This window comes from Falco peregrinus, chromosome 5, assembly GCF_023634155.1.
Source record: "Falco peregrinus isolate bFalPer1 chromosome 5, bFalPer1.pri, whole genome shotgun sequence".
Lineage (NCBI taxonomy): Eukaryota > Metazoa > Chordata > Aves > Falconiformes > Falconidae > Falco > Falco peregrinus.
The window spans coordinates 61312916-61340660 of NC_073725.1; the positions used below are offsets into that span (position 1 = coordinate 61312916).

Consider the following 27745-nt stretch of genomic DNA (forward strand, 5'->3'; position numbering starts at 1 on the left):
TAGTCTTACCTCACTCAGTCCTACCTATCTGGTTCTTGAGAGGAAACCAGGCAGGCTCACCATCCAGCATCTGTGACATCCAGGCTTTACTTTCCATACTTACCGAAGACAACAGAAGTCAACAGAGCACGAACTACAAAAGCTGCTACTGAGGTTCCTTCTTTTAAAATGAATGCTCCATAGCAATTCACAAAAGACCAGTTCCCTGTGTCCTCATCTGATTTTCTTGGAACCCCACCAGCAAGGACTAGCATCAGTTTGTATTGTTAATGTTGCTTTTTGGAATTAATTTAGAAACAAATATGAAAAAGCCCCCTGAAAGGCAGAAAATAGCCTTGCTTCTCCTGTTCTTCAGTGCATTTAGTAACATTTAAGGTTTCAGCTCTCTAAGATATGGAGGGAATTAATAACCTTAAATCTCTTTGCTATCCTTACATGATGGTTCCTCTGAATGTAAAATCTAGAAGCTAAGGCCTCAGGGGCCCCATTAAATTGAGGGCACTACTAGGGTATCCATTTTCGATGCCCCAACATTATCTGAGCTCTCTACGTGAGGCCAGCAGCCATGATGCAGGGTTCTTCAGAAAAATTCTGGCACCCAGGCAAAGAATTGACAACATTTCAGATAGCACTTGCCACTTGCAAGTCAACCCCAAGAATTATTAACATCCTTCAACTTTAGACATACCTTTTAGCCAGAATCCTCCAGACAGCAGCATTTCAGAGTAGCCATGAACCCGTCTCCATTCCCCAGAGAGGAAACCAAATGTGCTAAGAGAAGCCATACTGACACTGGCGTTGGCAAATATGTTTGTGGTAGAGGCCCTCCTGGCTCAAGTCAGAGGTTCCTATTCTGCCTGCCGCTAAGTTTCCTCTCTCCTCCCATCTGAGTTTCCTCATCTCCCCCTACTTGAGTTTCAGGGTGGGTCCCACTCCGTACCAAGACATGGGTGTCTCTGTGAGCAGCAAGCCAAACTGCACACAAAATTCACAGAAGGTCTAGTCAATACAACCAGTGCTGCCCACAGACTAGCTGCCACTGCCAGGTGATCTAAGTGTACTGATGAGGGGACTCCATTCATTTACCTCCACACAGGTGCTATTTGGGCTGCCCACCCATCCCCCAGCTGCTGCTGCTGAAGGGTGCAGGTCTCCTGTGTCCTATCTATCATTCCCACAGTATTCTGTGATTCTATGATTCCCATGTGGAAATTCCCAACATGCTACAGCATCTCAAATATCATTAGACACCTAAGCCAGCCAGATGAATTGGCCCCTAGATTGTTAGTATCTACAGTGTGAACCTGAGTGTCTACACTTTGGTGACTTAACCTGGAACGGAACCTTTGCTCCAGACTAGAACAGAAGTAGGTAGCTTGGATGATCACAGAGATTTGGATAAAGCCCAGTTGTTACAGTATATACGTGTGGCTATAGACATATCCCCACCCAGAGAAGTCTGCCATCTCAAGTCACCTACATAATTTTTATTCAAAAGGTTTAGTAGGCTTCTTGCTCCAACTGGACTTTGGAGCTTTTAAACGCACACTCCATATGTGCATGTCAGAATAAATGACCCCTTAAAGCACTGCCATAAACAGCACAGTCAATTTATGAGACAATTCACAATCCACAATTAAGAAATGCACTTCTGTTTCAAAGCTGCAAATCAAAGGGAGATCAAAGGCAGCTGTTTACAAAGGAGAAGAAAGAAAGGAGCAATCTGAGTAGAGAAGAGGCAAAACTAAGCTATTCCCACATGTACCACTCAGCAGTGAGCAACAAAACTGTGCAGACTTAATTAGTGACACATGGACAGAAAGATTTTTAACTGTTAGGGAATTAACACGAAAAAAAATTCCAAGCTCTTAACACACCTGATCAGCAATGTCTTCCTCAGAGCTGGCTTCCAAGTCTTGACAAAAAAGCACTTACAGTGGGATGGGCTACACAGAGCTGGAGTCTCCTTTGAGAAACCTTCACATTCCATCCCATAGTGACCCTAAATGTTACAAAGGAGCTAGCAGGTTCCACCCAAGAGGCTCAGCTACAGAAAGTCAGACAAAAGAAACAAGCTGCAGAAAGGTAACCCTTTTCACTCTAGTTGGAGGAAACACAGCCAGGTGAGGCCTATGAGCAGGGCCTGCGACTGAAACCCTGGTAAGTGTCTTTCCCAACTCTGTTACAGATTCTCCGTGTGATGGGGAGAGTCACTTAATCTTAAATATACCAAACAGATCAGGGAGGATAAAGTTACAAAAAGAACAAAACAGAAAGACAGAAATGTCAACTAACACTCGTCTAAACACAATTTGGAAGTAGGACGGAAGGAAGGAAAAACAAACTCCCAAGGCTCAGAGGAAGGGAGACTTCTGAGGGGAGAATGTTTTCCAAGCGCTGCTATAAACAACGCTGACATGCTGAAATCACTGCCAGTGCAGACCATATGGAGTCCGGTTATTCTGGAACAAGTTTCTAATGTGTTGTCATGGGAATACTGCAACGTACATCCTGGCGAATCCCTTCCAGAAGCAAATTCTGCCCAGATTTGATACACTCATAGCCACACTTTTGCTGAAGGCAGACGTACATGGGCAAAGGACGATCCAGATAAATCTGATACACCTGCCAGGCCAAATGGGGACTTTTAACAGTCAGTGCCACTGAAAACAGAGGTAAGTAATAGCACTTGAATTACTCAGACCTAAACTACTGAACTGTAAATAGTAGAAAACCATTAGAACTCTTGTGTACTCCACACGTCGGAGTATGCACACTGCACCAGCACCTGAGCCCCTCTCCTCCACCACCACATCTGAAGTACGGGAATCAGTCTCCCTCTCCATTAAAAAAAAAAATAAATCAGATCTTCATAGTAACCTTCTATGTGCTATCAGAACAAAATGTTGAAGGGAGAAGGACAGCTGGTAGAGGTCAGATCAGAAGCATAACTTGGCAAATCCCTCAGCAAAGCCATGCTGAGGGACCTATATGTGAAGAAGACAAGATACGATGCAATGGTGAGAGCATTGGTTTCTAGGTCAGCTGCCTGTTTCCACATAGACCTCCTTTGCAGCATGAACACCACATTCCCAGAAGCACCTGAAAGTTTCAGTGGTTCATTCCTGGGTTCCCTGCAACTTCACAGAAGCTCTGCTGCAGCTTATGCACTTGGGCATTTAAGGAAGCAATCTTCAGAAACAAGCTGAGCAGGGAGTTGCCCAGAGCAACTCAGAGGGAATATCAGCATTTAAGAAGTAATAAACCTTGGTTAGTGGCTTGATAAACTTTGGTAGAGGTGCCCTTCCCCACTCTGGATTCCAGGAGGGGAAACTGTCTCAAAGGTATACGGTTTTCCACCCATGATCTGTTGGTTTTGGCTGAGCTGCCAGCTTCTCCTTCCTGCCCCTGTATCACAGTACATCATGTGCTGGGGTAACACAGTACCCCATCATGCTGTCAATAAAACAGTCTGTGGGGCTAAAGCTGTAAATAAGATCACTGAAATGACTTGAGATAAAAGTACGCTTGCCCCAGAAAGTGAATGCAGTTTCCAGCAAACACTCATATGAGCACAGGTGCGAAGTGGGAAGCAAAAGCGGGAATTTCTTCAGCTGGCTTTACTACCAACACAAAGCAAATCCCTAACTAGCCAGCACTGTAGTAACTGCAGATGACTTTGGGATGTGTCCAGCTGGCTTCAGACCTGTTCTAGTGTGTAAAAAAAATATGAATTGAGTCAGAAGAAAAGACTGACTATATCCTAGAAGGAAGATAAATTATGTGAGCTGGGGTTTCAAATCTCTGCTTCAGTCAGTTGAATTATGCACTCCAGTCCAAAAACAAGAACAAGGGAGATCCATACCAGAATGTCTAATGTCCTGGTAATCCAGATACTACTCCAGTGGGTGAGACAAGACCCAAACCCCTGTCCCCAGTGAGGTTTAAAACCCTACTTTGTATAACCCTGTCAAGTATCTTAACCAGAAGGCAACTCCGTCTGTGAGATCCTCCTATATAGCTGTCTTTTGATCTACTGAATCAGGTTATATGGCAAAGGTAGCCAGAGGAACACACTGCACTGCCTTTGGCCTGCACTCATTTAGCTGCATTGCCCTTATTTGTCTTTGGAAATTACTCACGTAGGGAACCTGTTTGTTTGCAAGACTAGGCAGGAACTAACCAACAGCTCAGAGGATGCTTGTGATCCTGAATTACTGGATTTCATCAGATAGTACCTAGCTGTCCTAGTGTGGCAGTGTTAACCCCTCTGTCCTTTTGCTCTTCATTTGTGAAACACTGATAATAAAACCCACATCACAACAATCTAAGGATAAACATGTTAGGGACAGTGAGAGTCTTCTCCGGATAATGAAAGCCCAATATGTGAAGACAGAAAGTGCTATGTCAACTTAATAATATGAGTTTCACAAGGTCATACACAAAACATACTTCTGTGACTTCCTCAAGGAATGGTTCTGCTACACCTTTACCTTTTGCTGTCATCTTCATTTACAGGTTGTCCTGTTTCAAACAGGTTTAGATCATTTGGGATTCCAAATGTCTCCTTTGCATTGCCATTATCATCCTTCTGACTGTTCTGCTTTTTCTTCCTCTCCATTAGATTTTGCAGGCGTCTTTGCTGTTGTTCTTGATAAGCCTTAAACTGGCTTTTGAAATGTTCATTCACTTTCATGTCTGACTCCATTGTTTACTAAAAGCATAACAAGAAGAAAATAAAAAGTGACAGAGAGCAGAGATCAACATCACTTTGAAAAACATCCTCTTCTAGCAGCTGCTTTGCAGTTTTTTCTCACTGACCTCTGTGCAGTCTCCCTGCCACCTTCTCCTTGCAGTCACTGTGCTCTTCAGCCCCACGGCCTTGCTTCAAGTGCCTTTTTCCATAAATGGCTTTCAAACAGTCTTGATAAAAGTTTTCGGGTCTTTTCACTCTAGCATTCAAAAAGCAACGTTTTAAAATGTTTTTGAACAGATCTGTTTAAATAAAATTTTTTACAGAAGAGCACATTGGGGTCAAATCCAAGCAAATGTGGCAGTTACATTATACTGACAGAGATTATAGGAACAGAAATTGTTTGCAACCATCCAGACTTCCTTCCCACATTTCAAACAAAGGTGCAGATCCCCCCATTGTTGGGTTATTGTGGGACTGACAGAGGAAGAAAGATCTCCATTTATCCTAATGCTTCCTTTGGGCACTAGACACCAAGACTGTGGCTTGCATCTTTCCCCCACATTTCTAAGCATGAAGTGATAACATTAAAGCGATAATATTGCTACCCATTTAAATGTCTAGAGCTTTACTTAGCATGACTAAAGATGATGAGTTTTCTGATGTATTCCAGCCCCCTCTCCTTCTGTTTGACATTCACTGTCAGCAAAATATCTAGTGCACCTTTGATCTAGGAAAAACAACCAGTAAAAACTTACGAAGGCACGCCCTCCACTGAGTAATTAATGCAGGCCCTTACTCACACTAAGGCATTAATCATGCTGATAAAGTACCAAATGCACGCTATGTCCCTTTGTGCCTGCACGTCCTGTTATGGGCAGAGATGTTCTGCAAACAGCTTTACCTCCACGCCTGCCTCAGGACAACATGGGTGTGTGAACAAGGTGGCATTAAGGATTGACAAGCCCAAAGAGCAGAGTTCGGTGCCTCTGCACAGCCCACAGGACTCGTGGGTATGAGTGATCCTGGGGTATGAGGGGTCACGGAGCCACACAATGGTTTGGGTTGGAAGGGACCTTAAAGACCATCTAGCTCCAATGCCCTTCCATGGGCAGGGACACCTTCCCCCAGCCCCGGTACGGTGCCTCGGGGCACTCTTTGCCTACGTGCGTACCGTACCGACTGCAAACCCAGCGCAGGGGGATGTGCCGCCCGGCTGCTGCGTGGGGCGCGGGGCTCCCTCTGCCCCGCCCGCCCGTCCCGCGGCCTGACAGGGCCTGACAGGGCCGCACTGCACCCTCCGCCCCTGGGCCGCCGGCCCGCGCCTCCCCCACCCCCCAGCCTACCGAAACCGCCTTTCCCGGCCCCGAGGGCAGCGGGAGATTCCCCCCGGCCGCCCTGTCCGGCCGGCTGCCCGCCTCGGTAGGGCCGGGCCCGGCGGCTCCGGCTGCGGCTGCCGGCGCGGCCCTGCCCCACGCGGTTCCCATAGCAACGGCGCCCCGGCCGCCAAGGTCAGGGCAGCGCCGCGCATGCGCAGTGGTGGTACGGCACGGCCGGCGGCGCGAGCACGGCCTTCCTCAGCCCGGCCGCCATGTTAGCTCCTTCGGCCGCCGCCTGCCCCGGGGCGCTTCCCGGCCCCTCTGCCCGCAGGAAGGCCGGCCCCTCGGGGCTACGGGAGCGGAGCTGCACCTTCTTGTGCCCCGTGGTGGGGAAGGAGGAAAGCAGGTACAGGAAAAGGCATCTGCGCGATGGAGGGGCGTCTCCTTACAGCCTCCCCAGCTTTACTCCAGCGAGAGTGAGCAGCCAGGGATAGCATTGTACTGTCCAGTAACATCGCACCCTCCCTGGTGATTTTTGTTCAGGTATACCAGCTTACCCCATCCCTCTGCAAGAGAATGCATGAACAGGGGGAGCGAGCCCCCCCCCCCCCAACAAATCCATAGCCAAACACTTCTCTCCAGTGCTCACATGTTTATTTGTATTTCATCTCCCACTGCTCCTGTACAGTGTGTCACAGAGTTGCAGTATGTACCTTGCGGTATTTGTTACAGAGACATCATACTATCACCACGGAATGTAAGCCAATAGGAAAAAATGAGGTGTTGATAAAGCCAATCAGTAAAAACATTTATTTTTATGACTGCTATTGGAGATACAAGGGGGTTGGCTGTAAAATAACAGTGGCAATTCACAGAGAAAGGTTTTCATGGCTCATTGAAGATGATGGGGGGGCTTTTCAGATTTAAATGATTCAGAATTTCTATGGGGAATGATACCGCAGAAGTCAGAGCTAGATCGTATATTTTACCTAAAAGCATTAGAACACCAAATCGAGGTTTAGTTTTCACAAGGTATATTTTAAATGTTACATTTAAATGTTACTCAGAAGAACACTGTAAATAAAGTTACAAAATATAGTAATCCAAGAGTCTGAAAATCTGTATTAAAAATAGGGAGCCTGTGTCTTCGTTAACAATGAATAAATATAACATTTAAATAGCTGCAACATACCAAATACTTATGCCTTAAATAAAAAAAAATAGAAGTTTATATATCTCTCAATAGTTTAGAAGTCATTTAGTGGTACTAGATGTAACTTCCTAAGTTACAAAACTGGAGGCTGACAAATCCACAGGATAGAAAATGGCAGCAAAGCGTTCACGACACCATTTTACAGACATGGCCTCCACGTTCTGCCTGTGGCCTAACAGAATATAGTTCAGACTTCAGTTTTGGGCAACTGCAGCAAAAGCAGTCACCAATTTTAAGACAGGGTTGACAGTTGAGAGGAAGATAAAGGGAATATACTACATCTCCTAAAAATGGGATATGGTAGTCTCAATCAGAAAGAGCCAAACTCTTGATACCTGCTCCCCCAGTGCACAGTCATTTAGGCTGCCAGCTTCAGGACAGTGTACCATACACAAAACAGATAAAGGGCAATTCTCTAATACCATGTATTATTTTTTTCCTCAAGAACCCCTCGATATGAGGTTTGTAGCTGCAGCATGTAGGCCACCACCAGGACAGAGATTTCAGTCAGCTTTCCATTACTCCTTGGGCTTCACCACGTACTCCTGAAACATTGAATACAGCACACCTACAAGACAGAAATACAAGCACAGTTAGAAAGCTGGTTAAATAGGAAACAACGGCTTTCAAAATCAGAACAGAAGAGAGAGTCTCAGCAAAAGAAATAACGTTTCACTTTCTCTTCTGCTGTCTCTTTATGTTTTTCAAAATAGCAGTGATGGAACACTACAAAATTCTTCATATACAGAGAAACTGTATATGAAAATGCAGGTCCCAAGCCAATTCTAGTTTGCTTTGCAGCCAAAGTCAAGCTTTTCTGTTGTACCTTTTCTGTGGTACCTTCTGGGAGTACAGCACAGACAGCGTTTCACAGGATATACATTTACACACGCAAAGAGCTGCAATACTTAGATGAGACCTGGGATGTACCAATCATTCAGTACATTCAGGGACACAATTCCTGTCCTGAAAAGTGCACATATATAGAATATGTAATACCACAGTCTACACAAGCTGATTTTCCAACACACTAACTTCATAAACAGCAACACATATACAAGGGAAAATATTAATATCAGATGTTTTTTCTAATTTGCCTCTAATTTAAGCATCTGTAGAACATCACATACTTCCCACATCTAAAAGCAGTTGGAACTTCTCTCTTAAGTATAGTTTAGTATTACATATGTGTACTTAAACTCACATTACTCTAGAAAGGCCAAGCAAACACCAGTACTGAGCATAAATATCCTAAAATGTAACAGCCACGACACTTCCACCCCAAGGGTATTTCATGCATGCTCTATTATCCACCAGGAGAAGAGATGCGAGAGGTCCTCTGCAGTTCACCATTGCTGAGGACAGCCTCCCGTGCAGTACGTACCACATGTTAATGCTCCCACGACAAAGCCCTGTGCTGCCACACGCATGTGAATCAGGTGAAGTGACATTTTCATTTCACCTCTGTGCTTCAGTTTGTACAGCCCGTAGCCAACCACCATGGCGAAGCCAGCCATCCCTGTAAAGCAAGGACAGCATCCTCTGAGTCAAGATCCAAGTCATCATGACGTGCGAGTGACAAACTTAAAAATACCCTGGGAATCTTAAAATCATTTAGGTTGAAAAAGACCTTCAAGATCAAGTCCAACCGTTAACCTAACGCTGCCAAGACCACGGCTAAACTGTGTCCCTATGCATCACGTCTACACTTCTTTCAAGTACCTCCAGGGATGTTGACTCTACCACCTCCCTGGGCAGCCTGTTCAGTGCTGGACCAGCCTTTCGACAAAGTCTTCCTGATACTGATCTAAACTTGCCCTGGCACAACTTGAGGCTGTTTCCTCTCATCCTAACATAAGTATGTTGTGGTCTAATCACTCCACTTTTGTGTAGATGGCAAGTCCCAGCCTGCCTACTATTTTCACTCGTGCCACCTCATTTAATGCACAAGTCAGTGCAGAGAAGAGTGGGAGATTTCCACTAAAATGCCAAAGCAGTAGTTCAAGGTGTCAGAGTTGGATTTTTTTTCAGAACAAGTGCTTGCACCCTCTTTGCTGGATGGAAGCTCACACCCAAGGACACCGCTCAGCTGCAGCTCGAACACTCAGCAAGTGGCTGCACCCTGACGTACCCACCAGCCTGCTGAGGTTGCTATTTTGGGTGCCATGACGTTTGGCCAGCTTTGACCAGGACAGGACAAGTCATACATTACTTGTCCGGTGCTGTGGGAGAGAGGTTCAGCAAGGTCCCTTTCACAGGGACAGAGTTCACTTTTAGTTGTTCAACAGACTGAACACTGCCCTGGCTGTGCCAACTCCAACCTGTGTACACGGACGCTCTCACAGAATACAGAGCAGCAATGCTCAAAATTTCCCAATTCCATCCACTTTATTCCATATTTAGGATGATTGTTTACACAGTTCAAAGGAGGCTGCCTAGTTTTAAGCATTATGTATATTTTACTGATGAGAGCCCAGACAGCTCGTCTCCTTGAACGGGAGTATTACCAATTCCACTTGTGAAGCTATAAACCCTTACTTCACTGGTGTACGATCCATGTGTAGCTTCATTAAATATTATTTAAAATACTATTTTTATATTATTGAGAGTTTTAGGGCCTTCAAACTATCTCCAACACAGGTTGAAAGTAAGTTCTGCCAATCTGCTTGGGAGAACCTGAACTCAGGGAGTTTGTAGTACGCCTTAAACTGGAGAGCAAAGTCCTGTGACCACAGGAGCCAGTGACAGGTATCTGTTGGCAAATGCTTGGAACAGTTCACCCCAAGTGACCCGACTGCTCTCCGTTTAAGGTGGCTGGAAATTAAAACATGTCTCATGTCAGAGACAGTTCCTGATCAGTGGAAAGCTCTCAGGATGAACACAACTGATCCTCTCTCTCATCAGAGGCTTTTTCAGGGTCTTGGCAGAGAGGCTGAGAACTTGAACAACCTTCTCAAGCTGTGGTACCACAAAACTTACCAAGAAAATGCATTTTAAACTAAGGGATGGCAGCAGAGAAGGGCAAAATGTTTAGCAGGCCGGCTGCATTTTAGATACACCTGGTCTGTATTGTTTTAGCTTTAAAATCACTTTGAGGTGATCACATAGTTCCTGGTAACTATACTCCAGAACACCTGCAAAACACAGTACTTACTACCCAACAGGATCACCTAAACCTATTCGTTAAGCTCACCTAAAAAGTCTTTCAGGGTTTGTTTTTTTATTTAGGTTGGGGGTTTTTTGTTTGGGTTTTTTTGGGGTTTTTTTTTGTAATTGTAGGTTCCGAGTTTTCTATTTAAAATAACAGGCCTCATCGATTCCCCTCTTTCTTGCAGAACAAATACCCCTCTGGGCAGAAGGAGTACTGCTGTTGCCACACAACCCTACATGAGGAAGTAATTTCAAAATAATTTCCTGTTCACAGGAAAAAGGTGAACAGTGATGGTGTTTACTATATTGACTGCCCATGAAGAGAAAGATCTATGTAACCACATCTCCTCATTATTAAACTTACCGATGGGTACAAATGGTGTCTCTTTAAATTTTCTTAACAGCTTTGATGTCTGGCTGGTGTCAGATTCATACTCTGAGAGAACGGATTCCTGACCAGATGACATGGTGACTGTGAAGACAAAGAATCTCTCTTCAGGTTTTAGAAACACCAAGGTAAGATAACTTTTTTAAAAAAGATAATTCCTTGCATATTCCACCGGTCACAAACGTTCACATAGTAAGATACAAGAGCTAGACTCAGGCTGATGAGCTACATACAGGTGATTTAATTCACATGAAGTCTTGGGAAGCAAAATCATTGCATACTAGAACAGGTAAGGACAGGACAAAAAAAAAAAGGAACAAAGCAATGCATTTCTGCCATCTGCTTTTACACCATTGCAGATCCCAGCAGCCCCCACAGGCCCACAGGCAGCAAGGAGCCACTGAAAGCTTTGGTCGCTGCCTGCATTTCCTTTCAGGACTTCCATCTTCCACCACACTGCTCTGCTTTCACAAGCTATTCCTTAATGACCTCAGAAAAGTTCATCCCTCCTCTTTCGCTCCCTGCCAAGAACAGCACCTGAGGCATTCTGTGGAAAGCGCCAGCTGCTGCAGAAGGTCAGCCCTACCTAGCAACTCATCAGTCAGTACCATGGCCTATCCCACCTCATTCACCAGTTCCAATGTAGTTTCAAATTCCTGCTGGAGAACACAAAATGGCAGCTGTTGAGGAGCCAGAGCAAGTCTTGAAGCCCTTGATAGGCACAGATGCATCGGAAGGATGAACCATTTCCATTACAGCACAGGTGATTTCTCACCTGCACCCCGAAAGAAAAAAACACCTCAGTGACGGCCATAAGAAGGGGTCTACTCACTGAGCCATCATCACTGAACCAGTGAGACCATCCAACAAAACTTGTCAGCTTGTCGTGCTGTCCCCATCACAGACTACCCCGAGACCTGTTCCCTTGTCACTGCTCTGCATAAACATCATTCTTCAATTCCTGACTATTTCTGCTAGCACAATTAGCCCAGCAACATCACAAAGATCTCTGCTAGAAAAATCTCTACCAGTATGGTCACCAACATACTCAGCAGAAAAACACAGCTCAGGGTCACATGGAAGTACTCCAAGCTCTTGAAATAAACCAACAGGAATTTAATTTAAGCCCAGGCTAGTAAACACATGCAAAATATACACTTAACATGTGGCCATATTCCCTGGTTACGCCGCATTTTGTGCTCATCCATTTCAGCAGGCTAACTGGTTTTTTAACTAAATGCACAAACCATTTCCTCTGCAGTGCAAAGGATTTGCAGTCTCTCTGCGCCTGCTACAACTTCCTTTGTTTGCTAAATGTAAGTTGTATTTTAGCCTGACTCATTCAGAGAAGGAAACATGAGAGCACCCTGTCACTCAGGAGAGGTGGACAGCCAGAGGTGAGATTTACCCAAGAAAGGGATATTAAGAAGTAAATCAATTTGTCCATTGCAAGAGGTTTCCGTGACCTTCAGCTCACACAGAGACCAGGCTGGGCATGGAGCAGAAGCAGCTGGGTGAAAGACATGTCCCACTCACCCTGACCTTGCTGACACCCACGGCAGGGTGGTGTAGGGACACCTCTGCCACCACCCACGGGGGACAGCTCTGACACGGGTGGAGGAACAGGGGCAGGAATGTGACAGGTTTCAGCACCCTTCCCAGCAAAGTGACAGCAGTGGGTACCACCAGGCTGCCTTCCCCCGGCCCAGACCCACAGGGGACCACTGCCCCACTCCAGCCCCAGGTCCCGGCACCCACGCAAGGCTCTCACCTTCCTCTAGGCCCAGGTTCCCACACAGAGCCCCTGACACACTCCAGCCCCAGGCACCTTCCAGTCGTGGCTCTGCCCCTGGTTCTGCCCCAGGTGCCCGCACCCCGCCGCGGTCTCACCCCGCCACAGCTCTTCCCTCAGCTCCCGGGTGCCCAGTCCCTCCGAGACCCCGGGCCTCAGCCAAGGCCCCGGCCCTCCCTCCGTCGCCACCAGAGCTCCCGCTCACCGATCCAGATGCCGGCCGGCTTCTGCTGGGCCTGGCCCCGCCCCCGTCTCTTATTGGCCAGTTCCCGCCCCGCCCCCTCCGCCTTGGCGCCCGCCAGCCGGGCCGGAGGAACCACAGCTCCCAGCGTGCCGCGGGGCAGCCCCGCCCGCCGCCAGCCAATCCAGAGCGCAGCCGCTGACACCGCCTCCTAACGCGGGCGGGGACGTCACGGCAGGGACTCTCCGCAATGCGGTGGGCGCGAGGCCTTGGGCGAGGCGGCGCGCGCGGCCCCCGCTGGGGGGCGCTGTGGGAGAGCTGTTGGCTCCCTGAGGTGTTTCCCGCCAAAAGGCCGGGCCTGGGGCCGCCCCAGGCAGCACGGCGGCCGCTCCTGGGCTTTGGCCGCTTCTCCCTTCAAAAGCCTCTGTATAGGTGTAACCCACGCTCTCTACATCAAATAGAACCTTTCCCGCGGCTTCATTCTCTTTTTTCGTGCTGGTGAATCGTCTCAATGACTGTTTTTTCCTGAATCTCAGCTTTCAGGCAGAGCTTGCTCTGCTGAATACCAGGCAGTGGGTTTTGAAGCCCAAAGACAACTAGATACTGCTCCTGACCGCACTCTAGAGCAGGAAGGATCTTGGAAGATGCCTAAAACCCTCCCCTAAACCCGGGGACAGCTCATTGGAGCAAAACAGTGAAGAAAACCCCTTTTCTCCAAAACCCCTGCCGAGTTTTGCAGCACTCCAGTGCGGTGTTCATGACTGCTCACCCCCGAGCGTGGTGGGGAGCAGAGCGGCTGCTCCTGAAGGGCCACTGCGCCACTGACACTGCATTTCCAGCAGTATAAAAGAATCACAGAATCATTTACATTAGAAAAAACCTTTTAAGATCGTTGAGTCCAACCATTAACCCAGCACTGCCAAGCCCACCACTAAAACATGTCTTTAAGTGCCACATCTGCACATCTTATAAACACCTCCAGGGATGGTGACTTCACCAGCTCCCTGGGCAGCCTGTTCCAAAGAAAGACAACCGATTGTTAGTACTGCTGTATCTCTTTAAATGTGCTTCCCATTATCCATAATCTGGTTACTTTAATTGCCAAAGCCATTAGGGCTCTGCGAGTCTGAAAGGGAAAGAAAAATCTATGCAATTACCAGCTCCTGAATTGAGTTAAAATCTTGTAATAAATTACAGCAAAGGCTAGCTTCTCCAGTGACTCTCACAGGCACATTTAATTCCCTGCAGGTCTGTGCAATATGTGCTTCAGGGGAGAAACTCAATTAAAAACAAAAACTTATTTCATTTTAATTGCTGGTCTAATGAAACTGCTGTCACCTGTAGCATCCCTGTGTGCGTGCCAGGCGCCTCTGCTTTGTGAGCGGCTTCTTGCTCTCTGCTAATGTGTATGTTGCTCATATATATTTATTATAGGATATTTTTTAAAGCAGGCACACGAGTACACCAGCTGATGGTGGCAAATATGCAAATGGGTAAAAATAACATATTTCTTTCTGCAAATCCACCTGCCACAGGGCAGGTTGGATGCAGATGTGTGGCCATTGCTGTTGCTCTCTTCTTCTGTTTTTACCGGGGTGTTTTGGGGATTATAAAGCCCACCAGGATTGGCACAGGGAATGGCCTTGGCACAGTTAGGGTGTTCCCTGTGGCTCTATTGGGTGGCGAGATGAGGGAAACAATCCGGAGGCTGACCACTCACCAGCAGTGATGCTCTAAAACCTCTCCAATAAGCCACTTTATCAGAAATACCTTTGACAGGCGAGCAAAGGGTTGTGCCATGAAGCTGTCCCCAAAACCTTCCTGTGGCAGTGCTGGGAGTCTGGCATATCTCTGCTGTGGTTGATCTCTGTTTGATGTTTAGCCATGGTGATAAGCTCCTTATTATGGTACCACTTGCAAGGATCTGATGCTCCCTGCAAAGACGTGATTGTCCCCATGGAGCTGCCAGCACCCCCTGGCCCTGGCTGTGTCCTCACTGGTAGCCTTTTTTCGCTCTTGCAGGGGGTGAAAATCCTGCAGCATCCAAGTAGCACGCGGCTTATTCAGATTTCCTGGAAAAAATGTAGTTTTCTACACTTGGGTCTCAGCCCCGGGAGCCGCTAGGTGCAAAGGTGAAGCAGGTCCAATCCTGCCTGGGGGAGCTGGGAGGTGGGCAGGGTGGACATCATCTTAGTATCCATCTGTCAGGCAATGGCAGATGTTTCCACTAATTAAAGCTTTTAGAAAACAAAACAACAAGATAGGAGCTTCTTGCCACATCTGGGTTTGGGATGCAGCAAACCCAGAACCAACAGAGGAAAAGAAATTGTTTAGGAAGAGATGGGGTAGAGAAAAGGGAAGGATCAAGGTGGGATGGGGGGAAAAGCATGCATGGAAAAAGGGAGAGAAGAGCAACAGGAACTGGTTATTCTTAAGCAAGTGGCTGGTCTGCATGTTTGTCTGGGTGATCCTGATCTGGTACATCCCAGAAAAACCTACTTGAGACTATTTTGTGGGTGGCCTCACCACCCAGCCTGTGCATGCTGGGGTGCACGGGATCCACCAGTGACCTTTGTGTTGTGCTGAGCCGGATCCTTGGTCCCAGGGGCTCTGCCCATCCCTAGCATGGTGCCTGAACTGAGCTAGACAAAACCAGGTTGCATTTCTGAAGGGAGGGTACTGGGTCCCTGTGGCACCCGTGGCAGAAGGCACTGCAGTCCTGCCGGGAATTTCAAGTGGCAAAGCCCAACTGTGGGTGCAGGCATCAGCTGTAGATGTAAAGGGACACATGTTTGGACAGTGCATGGAGATTGTTCCTCCAGTGCTGTTATCCACTGATCAACACCAGGAAAGGCAAAACAACACCAGGGAGGTCACACTGAGCTCACGTTTCCTGCCCACGCTCTTACACAAGTAAAAGAGGATCCTAAAAGCCAGATTCGAGCCTCTGGCAGGATGGGAACAGAAGCAGCTCCTGTAAGTGCATTTTGTGCTTCTTGCTCGTAGACAAAGCTGCATGAGAAACCTGGAGAAGTTCTATTTTCTTCTCTGAAGTTAGTCAGCTTGTAAGTGCCAGTGCTCCAGCAGGCTTGAGGTTAATTTTTGGGCTCAGTCCATGCTGCATTCCTCAGTTCTCCGCTATGTGCTATGTGCTATGGGATGGGGATGTGAATGTCAGTGCCAGCATGATATGGAAGGGGGAAGAGGTGGGAGAGGGAGAAAAAAGGTGTTTGGGATGCAGCAAACCCAGAATCAACAGAGAAAAAGAAATTAGGAACAGATTTCTTGTTTGGGAAGAGATGGGGTGGAGAAAAGAAAACATCTCGCTGGGTGTTGCTGTGATCAGAAGGCTGGGCAGCTTTGGTTTCCTCTCAGAGTCATACTGTCAGAACTGTATATGGCTAAGAATGAATTTCCTCCAAAATATGAAGCAGAAAAAAAGAAAAAAAGCTAATTCCCAGAAAAGTCTTTTTCTGGCATTCTCCCATGGGAAATCTGTGCTATTCATCGCTGCTCTGTCTGAAGTGTCCTGCAGCACTCACCAAAGAACTGCAAGGCAGCAAGAAAACTTTTCAATCCAGCAGAAACCAAATTTTATTTTCTTTCCAGCTGCCTGGAATTGCCTGGAATGGGTATTTAAGCAATTTTAGACATCGAGCAACAACAGGTATGTCTGCAGCTTCAGCCCTTATGATTGCACACCCACAGGCATCCTCAGCACCTTGCTCTAAGCTTCAGGTACTTCGCTTAACCTGCCTAGGGTGGAGGGTCTCCCCTTTCCTGGGGTGTTCATGGGGAGGGAGGTGTCAGAATTTCCAGAGCCACTGTGGGGTATGTCCTCCTTGGGATGCATGGCACAACCAGGGCCTAACAGTTTCATTTTCTCATTACTCGGTGGCTGCAAGCCTCTTAGGCAATGGTCCTTGAGGAGAACAAAGCAGGAGTGACTGCAGGCAGGGAGCTACACAGCCATGCCTGTTCTGGGATTGCTGGAAAAATGAACCCCAGGGGAAAGGTGTGCAGCTTTGGCCATGACTGAAAAATGGTGTGTTTTAGGGGTGAAGGGCTATTTGCACTATTTTATTCCTGTGACAGTCCTAGTTTGCTGTCAGAGGGTGGACATTTGTCTTGATGTGTAAACACCACATTAACCTTCATGTTATCTGGTGGGAGGTGTCTCAGGCAGATCCCATCTCCCGCTGTGAGAGATGGGCTCTTCAGCAACAGCTGTTGCCCAGTTTGGGTGGCTTTTGGGAGATGAAACCCTTGTAGTATTTTTGTGTGTGTTTTCTTTTTTTTTTTTTTTTTTTTCCTGAAAATCAGACTCCAAAATTAGGAAACTTGCCAAATCAATCACCATTTCCTGAAATCTGGGCTGCAGCTCTCTAAACACTGACACCAGCCTGCAGTCCTGGGGAGTGGCAGACTGTACAGCCCTCACCATCCTTTGTCAGCAGAGTTTCAACCCACACCTTGTCTCACACAAAATCGATTCCAGCAACATCTTTCCAGCTAAATTTCTACCTCTCACCTTGATTCAGGAGTTGATTCTGGTGCCTACATGTCCTTACCTTTGATGAGTCTAGTCCTTGGTCTAGTGGAAGGTGTCCCTGCCCATGGCAGGGGGCGTTGGAACTAGATAATCTTTGAGGTCCCTTCCAACCCAAACCATTCTATGATTCTGTGTTTTCCACTTACTAATACTTTTTACAAGAATCCTTGGCTTGGTGTCCTAGAGTTGGCATGAAGAGGGGTCAGTGTCCTACCAGGAGCAGTGATTCAGCATTTCACCTCTGGGAGAAGACCCACCCACATAAAGGTGCTGGTGGCAGGTTCTGCTTCACTGGGCATTGAGATGCCACTTTCTCAGTAGTGACCCAGCTGAATCTAAAGCAGCTCACAGTGCAGTGTGGTGGTGGATGTCCCATATTTTAGAGCAGAAACTTCCTCAAAAGCTTGTAATGGTGTCAGGAGGAAGTGGTGAGTTATGTCAGTTACTTTCAAGTTTGAAAGTGTTGCAGAAAGGAAACCAGAATTATTTTCTTTTGCATGTATGTGTAGGCAGCTGTCCTGATGCAGTAGGCAAAGGCCAAGGAATACAGGACACAAAATACTTATCAGAAGGTGGAAGAAACTTAAGTTTATGAACCTCAGGAAAACCCTCTGTGATGTGATGTTTGTCTTTCCCACATAGACTGGAACAACATGTTGATCTCCTTCATTTGCCTTTTGCTCCTAGGGAGCCACTTGCCCAACGCAACATCAAAGGTGGCAAACCCCACTGCCACCTCACTGGATGCCGCCAATTCGAGCGACTACCTGTACGAGTACTTGGATGAGAGGGATTACATGCAGTATGGCCTCTGCACAAAAGAAGAGGTACTCTCCTTTAGCAGAGTATTCTTACCATCTTTTTACACCATGATCTTCCTGGTTGGATTGGCTAGCAATGTCCTCCTATTTATTGTCCTCGTTATGCACATCAAGAAGAAAAAGAAGATGACCGAGGTGTTTCTGCTGAACCTGGTGGTTTCAGACTTCTTCCTACTACTAACTCTGCCTTTCTGGGCTCTGTACATTTCTCAGTGGATGACCTGGGACATAGTGTGCCCAGTCTTAAATGCCATGTACACTATGAATTTCTACAGTGGTATCTTTTTTGTAAGCTGCATGAGTCTGGATGTGTATCTGCAGATAGTTCATGCTTGCTCTCCTCACAGCTCCATGGCATGGAAGAATTACATCCTTGTCTTGCTGGTGGTATGGGTTCTTTCCATACTTCTCTCCATTCCTGATGGCCTCTTCACCAGCACAAGGCAAATCCACAACAAGTCTGTCGTATGTGCCCATGATTATGGCCAGAAACACTTATTTTGGAAAATTGTCTTTCGTGTAATTCAAAACATCCTGGGTTTCCTTTTTCCCTTCCTCTTCATGGTGTTCTGCTACTCCCGCATAGCATGTGTCCTCACCATTTCTCAGATGCCTGGCTCAAGGAGAGCACTCTGCTTAGTCTTTACTCTGGTGGGTGTCTTCTTTGTCCTGTGGTCCCCTTACAACGTTGTCCTCATCCTTCACTCCCTGCAAGATGTCGGTGTGATCAGGAGCTGTGAAAGCAGTAGGCAATTGGATTATGCCATGCAGATCACGGAGAGTTTGTCCTTGGTCCACTGCTGTCTCAACCCCTTGCTCTATGCTTTTGTGAAAAAACGATTCAGGGTATATTTATGGAAGATCCCTCAGGCCATTTTCAAGAGAAGCGCTTTCTTTGACATCAAGCCCTCAGAGACAAGTCGGTCTTGCAGCAGATACTCAGCTGAGATAGAAATGTTGAGTATCACAAATGCACGATAAATACTTACATTACATGTATGCCCTCTATGCTGTATTTTACTGGTCCTGGCTGTAAAATCGTACGGAACAGAGACAGTGGGTTATTTTGACATTGATAAGATGTCTTAGTTGCTTTTTTATTTGTTCTATTACTTATACCTTGTTTTTACTCGTTCGGTTTCAAAGGTTCTTTTTGTGCAACAGGAAGGGGGAGATGCAGGAGCGGGCTGGAAACTAGGACCACGCGTGGCAATCAGTTAGCTGAGGGGAATGTGCTCGAGCTTGTCTAGACAACAATTAACATGATGAGACATGTTTACAGAGCACAGGGGAGTGGGAGACGGATGGTGCCAAGGAAAGGTAACACCTTGCTGTTAATTGATAGTAGTTAACCACCAATCGGGGATGGCCTAGTATGCAATGCTTAGCTTCAAGAACCAATCTGTTTAAAACGCGCAGCTTCTGAAAGTGTATATAAACTCGTGCTTCTGTACAAGAAATTGACATTTGCTTGCATCAAGCTGCGTCCCGTCTCTTCATTCGCTGCACCCGGCCATGCAATGGAGTAGACATGAGCCCACAGCACTGCATGAGCAGTCATCCTAGTGCCAGCATTGAGATGAGGATTTTCTGTGTTGGAACTGGACAAATACACGTGGGATTTGTTTCTGTTGTAACTGGAGTTATTATAAAATAATTGCCCTGGGTTTTTGCTCATGGGAGAAGCCCGGCTGTCTGGAGTATGTGGGGCATTAGCAGATGAAAGAGCAGCTAATCCATATGTTGTTCCCTTAAAAATACAAACTGAAACTTATGCAGAACTCCTCCCCCACAGATCCGAAAGGGTCTGGTGAAGGAGAGCGATCCCATTACCCCTCCTGCTTCTGCTGTAGGCTGGGGAATGGATTTGCCACATTCAACCAGCAGGCCAGAGGTGGGTGGCCAGAAGCCCAGCCTGGGGAGTGGCTTTACTTCTCCTGGCTTCTTCCATCTGCCAGATAGATGTGTTCAACCAGGCTCATTCCTTTGTCTTCCAGGAAAGACAACAGGAAGAATCAGGCACCTTTAAACTGAGTTGTCTGAGCAAGGACAGGTTTCTCTGTGATGGTGAGCTGTGCCACGCTTGGGACTGTTGAGCAGGAAACTGTGTCTTTCTGAGGGACAGATCCTTGGTTAGAGATCAGTTTGATCATAAACTGATTTGAGATCAGTTTGATCAGCAACAAAGTTTAAACCAATAACAACCAGTGAGAAAGAGAAAAGAAATAATGGGCTCAGCAGAACAGTGGTGGAGGTATTTGCTTTCCCCAAGATCCATTTTGACAAGACAAAAAGAGATCCATGGATACAGTCTTTAACATAAATATTGGCTTTGCAACACTGCCCAGTGAGAGCATGGCCTTGAACAGAAGAGCACCGACAGCTGTTAGCCATTTCTTATTACCCAGTGTGGCTTTAAAGTTCAAGGTTATTAATTTACTGACCTTTGAAGGTGCTATTCACCCCAAATACTCTTGAACCTTAAATGGACCCTTTCCAGCCTGAAAACCTATTGATCATGACAGTTGCCTAGAACTATACAAATAATATGAATAATTTAAGAGAAAATACTCATCAGCTTGATTTTATTGCTAGACAAGGTTACTGGACTGAGAAGGGCTTTGAGTTGATCTAGAAAGGTGGATTTGTTTTCACTGCTTATATTTCCTGCCAACATTGCTACAGCTTGTTTCCAGAGTGGTAAGGCTGGGAGCTTTTCTTATAAAAAAAAGGCAGAATAAATATTTAACTAATGCTATGATGTGGCCTTCGCTCCACAGGTAGGTCACTGGAAGGGAATGCAGAAGGGCAGAGCGGCTAGGGAGCAAAAATTAAGATGAAGATTGTGATCCCGTACAGAGTAGGGTTTGTGGGACTGTGCAAAACTTATGATGGGATGTTCAGAGGAAGGGCAAAGGTAGGGAAAGTAGGAGTGGCTTATAAAAGGGGCTAGTTGTATGTAAGCAGTGTGCCTCACGCCTGCTCGTGGCAGTCTGTCCTATAGTCTTATGAAATACTTTTTCAAACTTTCTTTCCAGATAATGTCACTCTCTATCCTATGTGAGGGCACTGCAAGGTCCAGGCACCAGAAGCTGGGGCAGAGGCTGCAGTGACCGGCTGCATAGATCAGGGTGGCAGCACCCAGAGGCATAGTGCCAGTTGAGGCATGGTGTCTCTGACATAATCTCTGAACCCCTTGTGGAGGGTGGGGAGCAGGAGAGATCGAGAAGCAGAAGGGAAAATGGATAAAACTGCCAGGTACAGGGGTGGGAGCAGGAGGGAAGAGGGTTGGGGGTGCTCTGCTGCTGGAGCATTGGCTGAACATGATTGATTTGCAGCTGCTGAGCATCGGGGGTGTGTGCATTGGCACAGAAGAAAGGGCTGGCGTCCACCTGGGCACCACTGCTCTCCAGCCAGGAGTTGGGCTTGGCCAGTTGCAGACTCCAGACTCAACCGGTGTGAAGGAAATGCAAATGATTCATCCTCATCACGCTCGGGGAAAGCAGACCTGCTTTGCTTTGCCCTTGTACAGGTTAGCAGTGCTTGCACTGTTCATTGGCAAAGCAGTTATGGGGCACCGTGCATTGCAGAACATCAAAAAGTTGGAGACCTTTCCTTCTGTTGGCTTTTGAGACCAAATTAGCTCAGCTGTAACCCCCTTCCCTTGGTCCTGAGCTCATTTTCAGTAGCATTTCCAACATCCACTCTTCCTCTCATTTTTTCAGGCTGCAGTGCATGTCCATAGCCTGGTCTTAAAGGCAGTGAGTGAAATTCTATGAACCCTTTTTTCAAAACCTGGGCTCCGTGAAGCCTAGAAAAGGGAATTTGCTTAAGCTGTTGCAGAGCACACGCCAAAACCCATCTGCCTTACATAGCAGCCCGGTAACTCCAACTTGATTCCACCTTAAAAATCTCTGTCTATTCATCGAGGGAGACGTACACGCTGGAGCCTCTGGAGAGGAAAGGCAAACACTTCCTGCCAATAGGGACAGAGGTTGGCAGCTGTGCATCTGCATATCAGCTGCTGGATGGGAATAAAAAGCACATTCCTGCCCCAGCCTAGCTCTGGTCCCAGCTTCTGGATGGGTGCAGAGCTGTCATGGCACTCTGGGTGATTCTCTGTACCTTGGCAGCATTGCTGCTTGGTGGCCTCTATCTCCTGGGCATGTTTCGGCGACAGAGACCCGATGAGCCACCTCTGGACAAAGGTACCATTCCCTGGCTGGGTTACGCTCTGGATTTCAGAAAGGACAGTTCAGGGTTTCTAAAAAGGATGCAGAGAAAACATGGGGATATTTTCACAGTGCTGATTGGAGGCTATTACTTCACCTTTGTGATGGACCCCTTCTGCTTTGGAGCTATCGTGAAGGAATCACGATCTAAACTAGATTTTAGGACTTTTGCATCTAAACTGGTCCTGCAGGTTTTTGGCTACAAGGCCATCAAAGCCAGCCATAGCATAATTCATGCATCGAGCATGAAGCATCTGATGGGAGATGGACTTGCTGTCATGACACAAGCCACCATGGAGAACTTTCAGAAGCTGATGCTTTTCAATCTGAGCTCAGGAGAGGAGAAGCGAGTGTGGCAAGAGGATAGCCTCTTCCACTACTGCTACAACATTGTCTTCAGAGCTGGGTACCTGGCTTTGTATGGCACTGAGCCACACCAAGGGGCAGATAACAAGGAGAAGGCTAATGAGCAAGATCGTGTCCACTCCAACCAGCTGTTCCACGAGTTTCGGAAGTATGACCGCCTCTTCCCTCACCTGGCCTCTGCTGGGTTGCCTCCCAAGGACAAAAGAGAAGCTGAACGGCTGAAGAAGTTCTTCTGGAGCGTGCTGTCTGTGAAGAAGAGCTGGCAGAAGGACAATGTTAGTGGGTGGATACGTGATCAAGAACAGCTTCTGGCAGAAAACGGTGTCCCTGAGTACATGCGGGATCGTTTCATGTTTATGCTCCTTTGGGCATCCCAGGGCAATGCAGGCCCAACTGCCTTTTGGCTCCTTTTTTATCTAATGAAACATCCAGAAGCTATGAAGGCTGTGAGGGATGAAATAGATAAAGTCTTAAGGGAGAACGGCCAGGAAACAAAGCCTGGGAGCCCACCAATTATCACTAGGGACATGTTAAACCAGACTCCTCTTCTGGACAGTGCTCTGGAGGAGACCCTGAGGCTGGCTGCAGCCCCGATACTGATCAGAGCTGTCCTCCAGGACACCAGCCTTAAAATGAGCAGTGGGACAGAGTACACTCTCCGCACAGGAGACAGGGTGGCTCTGTTCCCACACATGTCTGTGCAGATGAACCCAGAAATTCATCCTGAGCCTCACAAGTTTAAATACAACCGCTTTGTAAACCCAGATGGCACCAGGAAGGATTTCTACAAAAACGGGAAGAGGGTGAAATATTTCAACATGCCTTGGGGCGCAGGAGTATCCATCTGTCCTGGGCGGTTCTTTGCTACTGCTGAAATTAAACTGTTTGTGTTCTTGATGCTAAGTCACTATGACCTGGAGCTAGTCAACAGAGAAGAGGAGATCCCACCAATAGACATCAGCCGCTGGGGATTTGGGACGATGCACCCTGTTAATGATGTTCAGTTCAGATATCGGCTACGCTTTTAATTTGTCCTTGTTGCGTTGTTTGTTCGGGTGTTATCTGTGAAATAATTGCATGATCCCATGGCTATCAGATCCATGCAGTGCCAACACTGATATGGTCTTGTTTGCTTAACAGTTATCATGTCTTTTGTCTTTGCCTCCTTTACGTGTTGTCCTGGTTTCAGCTGGGATAGAGTTAATTTTCTTCTTAGTAGCTGGTGCAGTGCTGTGTTGTGGACTTGGTGTGAGAACAATGTTGATAGCACACTGATGGTTCTAGTTGTTGCTGGGTGATGTTTATACTAAGTCCAGAACTTTTCAGTTTCTTGGTCCCTACCGGCAAAAGGGCTGGAGTGGCATAAGAAATTGAGAGGGGACACAGCCAGGACAGCTGACCTGAACTGGCCAAAGGGATGTTCCATACCATACGACATCATGCTGAACATATAAGCTGGAGGAAGAAGAAGGAAGTGGGAGACACTTGGCATTATGGCATTTGTCTTCCCGAGTAACCGTTACGTGTGATGAGCCCTGCTTCCCTGGGGATGGCCGGACACCTGCCTGGCCAATGGAAAGTAGTGAATGAATTCCTTGGTTTGCTTTGCTTGCGTGCGTGGCTTTTGCTTTACCTATTAAATTGTTCTTATCTCAACCCTTGAGTTTCACATTCCTTTCTGATTCTCCTCTCCATCCCTCTGGGTGAGGGGGGAGTCAGCGCACAGCTGTGTGGTACTTAGTTACCAGCTGGGGTTAAATCAGGACACGTGTACAGCTGCTCTGTATCTCTGGTTACTGTGGTGTTGGGTTATGGGATGAAGGCTCACTTGCACACTCACAGCGAGCTACTCCCAGCCCCATCCCAGGGGTCATCAGCCCATCAAAACTCCATCTGCACAAGGCCAGAGGAGCAGAGGAGCGTATTGACAGGTAGGAGCCCAAATCAAGCAACTTCCAAGGAACAAGTATTTTGTCCATGTCCCTCCCAGAACTGTCCCAGCAAAGCCATCAGCCTCACAGTCCCCGCATGGGACCCACTGAGATGCATCATCAGGAGCAGCTCTCTGGATCATCATCTGGACTAAGGGGGATTGCTGTCAGGGGAGGGGGGATATCCTGTGGCATGCAGGGGGAGACCATTTTGGGATTGCACAGAGCTTATGGTGGGATGTTTAAGGAAGGAAAAAAAGTTGGGGAAAAGGAGTGATTTAGGTGATTTGGGGAGGAAAATAGAGGGTTAAGGGGATAAAAAGGACTAGTTGTGTGTAAATCAGCAGTCTGTCCTATTGTCTTATTAAATTCCTTTCTTTAAATTCAAGACCATGAGTCAGAGGACCTGTGTGTCCGTGGTGCTGGCAGCTGGCACTAGTGTGTGACCGGGTGTGCAAGATCAGGCCAGACGAGCTGGCAGGTAAGCAAAGTGGCCTGGGAGCCTGGGGGTGAGCCCAGAAGCATGACAGCATTGGGGCTGCATTATGTTATTATGAGCTCCATACCGACACATTTATTTTGTGCATGAAATATCATTGGCAGGATGGCATCAGCTTGTAGTAAACCTCTGAAAGGTCAGAGAACAACAAATACCCTCTCCAGAGATGTAAGAATTTCCTCGGAGTTTTCAAATTGTCTTGTACATAAGACCCCCAGAGGGAGCACAGGTAGGACATATGAGCAAGGACATACCAGTACCTCCTTCCTATCTCACATTCAAGCAAACGACAGATCTTACCAATGTCATTTACCTCGTCAGTGGGAGGAGAAGGGAGCTGCAAACATCACTACTAACCTGTAGTATCATTTTCATTTATCTATGTGAGTTAGGAATGCATGTGGTCACCTGCCTTTCCAGGGCTGCAGGAGGCTGTGCATTCAAGCCCTGTGTACAGTTTCTGGGGATAAAACATGCTGTCTGTGTGTGTGTGTGGAGTCATCCCACCAACTGTAGCACAGATGGAGCATGGGTATGTATAGCTGAGCCAGGATCCCTTGCAGCATGAACCCATCTCTCTATCTTAACCCAAATCGTTGCACAAGCCCAGGAATTTTGGATGGGTGACTAGCAACAGGTCTGCCCTCCTGTGAGGTGATGGCTGGCTGGGGTGCAGTGCCTGAGCCTTGGTGAGGGATGAGCTTTGAGTGTTTTGATGGCCTCTCCACCCCCTCCTTGAGCCCCATGGGCCGATGGTATTCCCAGATGATGCCCATTGGAAAATGCTACCCCCCTTCAAATTTAGACCCCATCCTCTGCAAAGACCCAGGGAGGCTATAAGAAATAGGATGGAGTGATGGGAAGGGGCTAGAAAACCAAAGTGGGACATAGGGAAACGACCTCAATCCCTTATGGGCTACAGCCACTGTGACCTTATGAGCCCCCAGACATCTCTGTTTTATCCACTGGATCTAATGCAGAATAAAACTTTGCTCTACAAGCTCTGCTTTGCTTCCCCATGCCCCCTTCAATAATTAGGGCTCTGACAACACCAATCCTTACAGAAGTTAAATCACAGCTTCACCTGGGCAGAGAACAGTAAATGGATTTTAACACTGATGCTAACCTTTGGAGTTTATGTGTGACCAAGGACTGAAATTCAAACATTTTCATGTGTCCAAACATCAAAGCCAGAGTCTGCTTTGTTCTGCCAGGGACAGGGTTACATTGTAACTGCATGTCAGGGCAAACTACCACGTATTGCCAGCCTGGGCATTAGCCCTGACCTTGCGGTGGTAGAAGTTTACACTCTCTAGCAGCTATGGCAGAGCCAAGGAAAACAAAACCTACTTGTAACCTTACACGGCTTGACTGTGACAGTTAATATTGCCATTGACAATTCCATCACTTTCATTACTTCCATGTGCCCTCTACAGTTCTCACCTCTTTTTTGTCGCTCATGGCTTCATTTCTTTCTCTGTTACCAAGAGTTAAGCTGGAGCACTTCCCACATTCCGGTCAACAGTTGATCTTTGCAAGCTCCAAATGATTCCAGGAGTCCTTGGGATGGCTGGGCAGGCCAGAGCCATAGTGACAGCCTGGCCAAGTGATGTCCTCACTCCAAGGCTCTAGCAAGAGGATTTTTTTGTGGGGGTGGTTTCTATGAAGGTTCTTCACTGCTAATGTACAGTGTATACTTGCGGTTATCACTTGTAGGGACTCCAGGTCAGAATCGAGGGGTAAGGGATGGGTGCTGCACAAACATGGACTGGGCTTCGGAAAGGGATATAAAAATAATGACAATGACAGTTACTCAGCAGAGAAACCTGGCTTTACTTCCTCGTCAGTATGGTTTATTTAACCAAACGGTATTGAGTCTATAAAAGACTTCAGACATGCTCAAATGCATGCAGTTGTGAGAAGCAAAGGAAAAAAAAAATTAAACATCACTTAATTTGAGTCATATATAGAAGAGTATGAAAGGTCCAAATGAGCTAATCTGCAATTAAGTTCTATGCTTAGGTTAGCTGTCCCCTAGCACTGAGCTTTCTATCCCAAAGTGTACTAGCGAGAGGAAAGAACTAGCTTGTGCCAACAGAAGTCTTATTGGCTTTGTAAAAGAAGTTAAATTGGAAGGAATCTAGGGTCTTGAAAACTCTTTTGGGGGCAGACTTCATAGCGGTGTCTGTCTTGTGTAACTCTTCTATCCCCCAAGAGAACTGAACGTGGAGTCTGGCCCTAAACCCTTGGCTTTCTCTTCTGTAGTGCATAGTGAAGACAAAGTTACTTCAACATTCAAAGCTTTACCATCTGAGCCAGTGCCTGCTCTCCACAGCACGGTGAGAGCTCCTCTGCCCTCAGTTACAATTCCTGCTCTGCACTGTGCAAGGAAAGGGGTCATGATGCCACATGCTTCAGGTTTGGGACAATATGGGTTAAACGTGTTGGAAAAGACCTGCCCTGGTTAAAAATCATCACTTCTAGTATTAAACGGTAATGCATTAGGAACAGTTTTCCTGTTCTCGTTCCTCTAAACACAGCCAGATACAGCTCTGAGAAAGCCTCCGCTTACTGCTGCTTGTAAGGAAAATTGAAAAAACCTCAGCAG

The 27745-nt window shown here is 47.0% G+C and overlaps 4 protein-coding genes across 5 annotated transcripts in view; 2 read left to right on the forward strand and 2 right to left on the reverse strand.

Annotated features, from left to right (window-relative positions):
- The window catches only part of CCDC13 (coiled-coil domain containing 13), a 36169-nt gene extending 30011 nt beyond the window's left edge, over positions 1-6158 (reverse strand). The window contains exons 1-3 of the mRNA XM_055806669.1: positions 6040-6158; positions 4822-4952; positions 4494-4714 (exon numbers count right to left, since the gene is read on the reverse strand). Coding sequence (XP_055662644.1) covers positions 4494-4708 — 215 coding nt within the window. The 5' untranslated portion in view covers positions 4709-4714; positions 4822-4952; positions 6040-6158. The remainder of the gene's footprint in view (positions 1-4493; positions 4715-4821; positions 4953-6039) is intronic.
- A 641-nt stretch (positions 6159-6799) lies between these two features.
- Positions 6800-12812, reverse strand: HIGD1A (HIG1 hypoxia inducible domain family member 1A). Of its 2 annotated transcripts, none has more exons than XM_013299559.3 (4): positions 12761-12812; positions 10740-10847; positions 8610-8744; positions 6800-7793 (listed from the first exon to the last, which is right to left on the reverse strand). In XM_013299559.3, the coding sequence occupies exons 2-4, from the start codon at positions 10840-10842 to the stop codon at positions 7744-7746; spliced, it is 288 nt and encodes a 95-aa protein (XP_013155013.1). In that variant the 5' UTR covers positions 10843-10847; positions 12761-12812; the 3' UTR covers positions 6800-7743. The 2 variants fall into 2 exon arrangements, with proteins under 2 accessions (XP_013155013.1, XP_005229598.1); XM_005229541.4 differs by lacking the exon at positions 12761-12812 and adding an exon at positions 12535-12687.
- Positions 12813-15581: 2769 nt separating this feature from the next.
- ACKR2 (atypical chemokine receptor 2) lies at positions 15582-19585 on the forward strand. The gene is made up of 3 exons (XM_027786819.2): positions 15582-15712; positions 16346-16403; positions 17976-19585. Exons 1-3 carry the CDS (start codon positions 15692-15694, stop codon positions 19088-19090), a joined length of 1194 nt encoding a protein of 397 aa, XP_027642620.2. The 5' UTR covers positions 15582-15691; the 3' UTR covers positions 19091-19585.
- Positions 19586-22148: 2563 nt separating this feature from the next.
- Positions 22149-23875, forward strand: LOC101924073 (5-beta-cholestane-3-alpha,7-alpha-diol 12-alpha-hydroxylase). Its single transcript, XM_005229542.3, has one exon. The coding sequence runs from the start codon at positions 22209-22211 to the stop codon at positions 23733-23735; it is 1527 nt and encodes a 508-aa protein (XP_005229599.2). The 5' UTR covers positions 22149-22208; the 3' UTR covers positions 23736-23875.
- Positions 23876-27745: the final 3870 nt, after the last annotated feature.

What these genes read in the sequence shown, in the direction of transcription:
- HIGD1A (XM_013299559.3), bottom strand. Translation starts at nt 10,842, where the DNA reads ATGTCATCTGGTCAGGAATCCGTTCTCTCAGAGTATGAATCTGACACC. An exon ending in GACACCATTTGTACCCATCG is followed by an intron (nt 8,745 to 10,739) that starts GTAAGTTTAATA and finishes CTTGCTTTACAG; the next exon opens with GGATGGCTGGCTTCGCCATG. An exon ending in CGTGGGAGCATTAACATGTG is followed by an intron (nt 7,794 to 8,609) that starts GTACGTACTGCA and finishes TCTGTCTTGTAG; the next exon opens with GTGTGCTGTATTCAATGTTT.
- ACKR2 (XM_027786819.2), top strand. Translation starts at nt 15,692, where the DNA reads ATGGGAACAGAAGCAGCTCCT. An exon ending in TGGGAACAGAAGCAGCTCCT is followed by an intron (nt 15,713 to 16,345) that starts GTAAGTGCATTT and finishes TTTTCTTTCCAG; the next exon opens with CTGCCTGGAATTGCCTGGAA. An exon ending in TAGACATCGAGCAACAACAG is followed by an intron (nt 16,404 to 17,975) that starts GTATGTCTGCAG and finishes TTTTGCTCCTAG; the next exon opens with GGAGCCACTTGCCCAACGCA.
- LOC101924073 (XM_005229542.3), top strand. Translation starts at nt 22,209, where the DNA reads ATGGCACTCTGGGTGATTCTCTGTACCTTGGCAGCATTGCTGCTTGGT.